At 57.9% G+C, this 4,086-nt stretch overlaps 1 protein-coding gene across 1 annotated transcript; it reads right to left on the bottom strand.

Moving 5' to 3' along the window:
- Positions 1-210: 210 nt before the first annotated feature.
- Positions 211-3,177, bottom strand: SOX11 (SRY-box transcription factor 11). Its single transcript, XM_065927184.1, has one exon. The coding sequence runs from the start codon at positions 3,118-3,120 to the stop codon at positions 1,756-1,758; it is 1,365 nt and encodes a 454-aa protein (XP_065783256.1). The 5' UTR covers positions 3,121-3,177; the 3' UTR covers positions 211-1,755.
- Positions 3,178-4,086: the final 909 nt, after the last annotated feature.

The raw sequence follows: 4,086 nt of genomic DNA, 5'->3' as shown, positions 1-4,086 counted from the left end.
TCGGCCACCTTCCCACCCGCGCGCACACGGGCCTTGTCTCTGAATGCCCTGCGACACCACCACCGCCAGTAGGACTTCCATAGAGACTATGGGCGATGCGAGTTTCTATCAGTTCCAGCTGATTTATTAAAATTGTCAAGATACAGACTTCCAGCACCAAAAAAAACAAAAAACAAAAAAACAAAAACAGGCAATGATGTCGACAGTGCATTGAGTCTGCTTTGCCACCATTTGCTACAAAATATGCAGATGGTCTGTACTTTATTTAGATTATATTGCACAAAATGAGAAACTTTTTAAACTATGTGCCTTTTTCTTTTTGCTAAAAATCGAGAATCCAGTTTCAAACCTTCCATCTGGGGCCCCATCCACATATCACAGCGTATGAGATACATAAAGTCCTACTATAGTACAGTACATATACAATCTTTAAACTAAGATAACAGCTCTGAGGTCTATATCACCGTTTTCAATAAATCTTTACCTACAAATATTGAACAAATCTCTACTATAGCTGTACAAAAAGTTTGCTTTTTTTTTAAACCACAAGGCCTTTAGATGCAAGGATTATTTTAAACTTTTAATCCTTTTTAAACCAGGACATAACGTACCAACATACTTGCATGCTAAAAAAAAAAATAAAAATAAAAGAGGAAAAAAAGAAATCAAAAGGGAAGAAGTGCCTGAAAGTCTTACTGAAAAAACACAGCAAGAATGTTCCCTTTTCACTGTACAAAAATACGCCTGAAAATATATTAATTTTTAAAAAAGACTGAGGTCTGTTATGTATCAAAAATGTTTCAATACCTTTTGTACTGAGGTCTAGGCTGCCTGGTATTCAATCAAGGAGGTATAAGGGAACAAGTTACAAAAACAAAAGTTGGCAAGTAGAAATCACATTTGTAAAACCATAAACAATTTGATCTGAAAAGTAAACTCTGATCTTAAGTCAGTTCACAGTTTTTTTTTTTTTTGTAAGCGTTTGTACAGTCTGCATTTTTTCAAGCTCCCTGCAGTTTTGTTAAGAATCGGATGCATAGAAGACATCAGTTTTCTCCCTCCAAAAAAATAAAATTAAATTAAAAAATTTGCCATGGTCCCTTTTTTGTTTTTGTGTTTGTATTTTTTTAAAAAAAAACCACCAGTTCTTTAAGATCTCTTAAGAAAAAAAAATAATAATAAAATAAAATCTCCAACCAACTCCCTAGTTGTGCTGCCAAAGGGTCCTCTGCAGGCGTCTTCCAGACTTCAAAGACCAACAAGCTTCAAACAGCGCCTTCCGGAGCGGGTCCTCGCTCCCCTCCCCCGCCCCGTCCCCTCCGCCTTTGTTGCCATCGCGAATTTCAGAAAAAAAAAAGAAACAGTAATTACAAAAACACATTTGAGGTGGGGGGGGGCGGGGAGAAATCACAACTCCAGACTAGGTATGAAACTACCTTGAGACACGATCAAGGAAGGGAGGGGAGGTTGGGGGGGTGGGGACAAAAAAAGGACAGGAAAAATGTTTCAAAAACTACTCATTTCACTTTAACTCCACCAAAATTTTCAGCATCTTTCCAATTTGTGTCACGACATTGTATCAACATCAGCATCTTCTCGCCCCTCCACCCTACCGCCATCACCGTCGACACCAAAACCTTGTATCATCATCATCATCATCATCACGACCACCACTACTTCCTCCCAAGGAACCCTGCTCTGCACCCGCCAGAGAAAAAAGAGCGAGAACGGGGCGCCCCCACCCCACCCCTCCTCTCAATACGTGAACACCAGGTCGGAGAAGTTCGCCTCCAGCCAGTCCCCCGCGATCATCTCGCTCAGCTCGGGCGTGCAGTAGTCGGGGAACTCGAAGTGGGAGCCCAGGCTGCCCTCGCTGAACGAATCCAAATCCTTATCCACCAGCGAGAGGGACAGGTTCCCGGCCGCCGCGCCGCCCCCCAGCTGCTGGTCGCCGGCGCCGTGCGCGCTTTGGGAGAAATTCAAGCTCAGGTCGAACATCAGGTCGTCGGCGTCCTCGCCGCCGCTGCTGCTGCTGCTGCTGCTGCCGCCGCCGGCGCCGCCGCCGCTGGACGAGGAGGACGAGGAGGAGGTGGACACGGAGCGCGCGGATGCGGGCGACAGCGCGGGCTGCGCCAGCGGCGGCGGGTGCTGCTTGGTTATGTTCTTGAAGCTGTAGTAGAGGCGGCTGCCGCCCCCAGCGCCCGAGGCCGCTCCGGCCCGCACCTCGTCGTATAGGCTCGCGCCCTCGGGGGACTCGGCCGCGCTGCTCAGTGTGGGGCTGGCGGGCACTTTGGCGACGCTGTAGCGTCTCAGCAGCGGAGGCGGCGGCGGCTGCTGGCCCGGCGGCTGCAGGAGCTGCGTGTGCGGCGGCGGCTCGTCGTCGTCCTCGTCTGCCTCCTGCTTGATCCGCAGCTGCAGCTCGTCCTCGTCGTCCTCTTCGTCCTCGTCGTCGTCCAGGAACACGCACTTGACCGTCTTGCCCGCGCCGCTCACGCGCAGACTGCCTAGCACGTAGTCGTCGCCCGCGCCGCCGCCGTCCCCGGGCTGCGCCGCCTTGCCCGCGCCCGCCTTGGCGCCGCCGGCCGCCGGGGCCGCGGGGGCCTTGAGCTTGCCGCATTTCTTGCTCGAGCCCTTGGAGGTCTTGGCGCTGCCGCCCGCGCCCGCGCCCGCGCTCCCGCCGCCGCCGCCGCCCGCCGCGCTCTTCTCCGGGCTCTGGCCGGCGCTGGGCTTGGCCGACGGGTCCATCTTGGGCTTTTTCCGGGGCCGGTACTTGTAGTCGGGGTAGTCGGCCATGTGCTTAAGCCGCAGCCGCTCCGCCTCCCGAATGAACGGGATCTTCTCGCTGTCCTTCAGCATTTTCCAGCGCTTGCCCAGCCTCTTGGAGATCTCGGCGTTGTGCATGTCCGGCGACTGCTCCATGATCTTCCTGCGCTCGATCTTGGACCACACCATGAACGCGTTCATCGGCCGCTTGATGTGGCCCGACGCCGTCTTGCACCAGTCCGGGTCGCTCTCGTCCAGGGCCACCGGGCTGCAAGCCATGAATTCGCCCTCCTCCGTGTCCAGCGCCTCCCGGGGCAGGTTGCTCTCCGCTTCCAAGCTCTCGGCCTGCTGCACCATGATCCGCGGCGGGGCTGGGCGCTCCCACCCGGGCCGCTCTGTCTCGTGCGGGGCTCCCCCTCCCCCGCTCGGCCCTCCACCTTCCCGGGCAAGTTGCAAAGTCCTGGGCACCCCGCGTCCGCGGCTCCCCCCCTCCCCCCCGCCCCCCCTTCCAGTCTGCACACAGCGGCTGCGGCGACTCGGGGCCGCCCGCGCGCGGGGCAGCTGCGGCCCGCGACGCGAGAGGAGGAGGAGGCGGCGGCGGCGGCTGCTGCGGTGGTCGGAGTAGCCCAGGGACCCTCTCTCTGTCTCTCTTTCTCTCCGGCTCCTGGCTCCCGCCGCGAGCGCCGGACCCCGAGCAACTCCCAGGCGCGCGCGCGCTCCTTCTGCAAAAAGTTGAGGGCTCTCTCCCAACTAGTTATCAGGGTGTCATCGGGGTGACGTCACCCCGCGGGCCAGCCAATGGCCGGGGCCGGCCCCGCCCCGCCGCCTTAATTAACTTGGCGGCTCCGCCCCGTCCCCGCCCCCGGGCTGCAAAGATGGGGTAGGGGAGGGGGAGGAGGAGGAGGCAGGTCTCGGAAAGTGTTCTTTAAAAAAAAAAAAAAAAATCCGCGTGTGTGCACCGAGGCGCCCCCCTCCCCGGTACGCTCGGGAGCCGCGCCCGTCCCCCCGAGGGCCGAACCGGGCCAGCCCCAGCGTCGGAGCGAACCTAGCACACCGGGTCCCGGGAGGGGCCCGGTGCCCCTTTGTGCCCGGTCCCCCGCCACCCGCCCACCGCGGGGGCCGGTCGGGGTGAGCCGGCCAGGCGCGCTCCCTCTCCGCGTGCGCACGCCCGGGCAGCGCACAGACCAGGCGGGCGGGGGCGGAGGTCAGCGGTCTGGCCTTGGGGGGGTGGGCGCCGCTGCTGCTGCTCCCCCGAGGGGCGCGGGAGCCCGCCGAGCCCGCCGAGCCCCCCGGCCGACGGCAGGTGGCGCTTGGACACAACCG

This window comes from Muntiacus reevesi, chromosome 3 (genome assembly GCF_963930625.1).
Source record: "Muntiacus reevesi chromosome 3, mMunRee1.1, whole genome shotgun sequence".
Taxonomy (NCBI): domain Eukaryota; kingdom Metazoa; phylum Chordata; class Mammalia; order Artiodactyla; family Cervidae; genus Muntiacus; species Muntiacus reevesi.
Note: the sequence above shows the minus strand (reverse complement) of the source record. Positions and strands in the feature narration are given on the sequence as shown.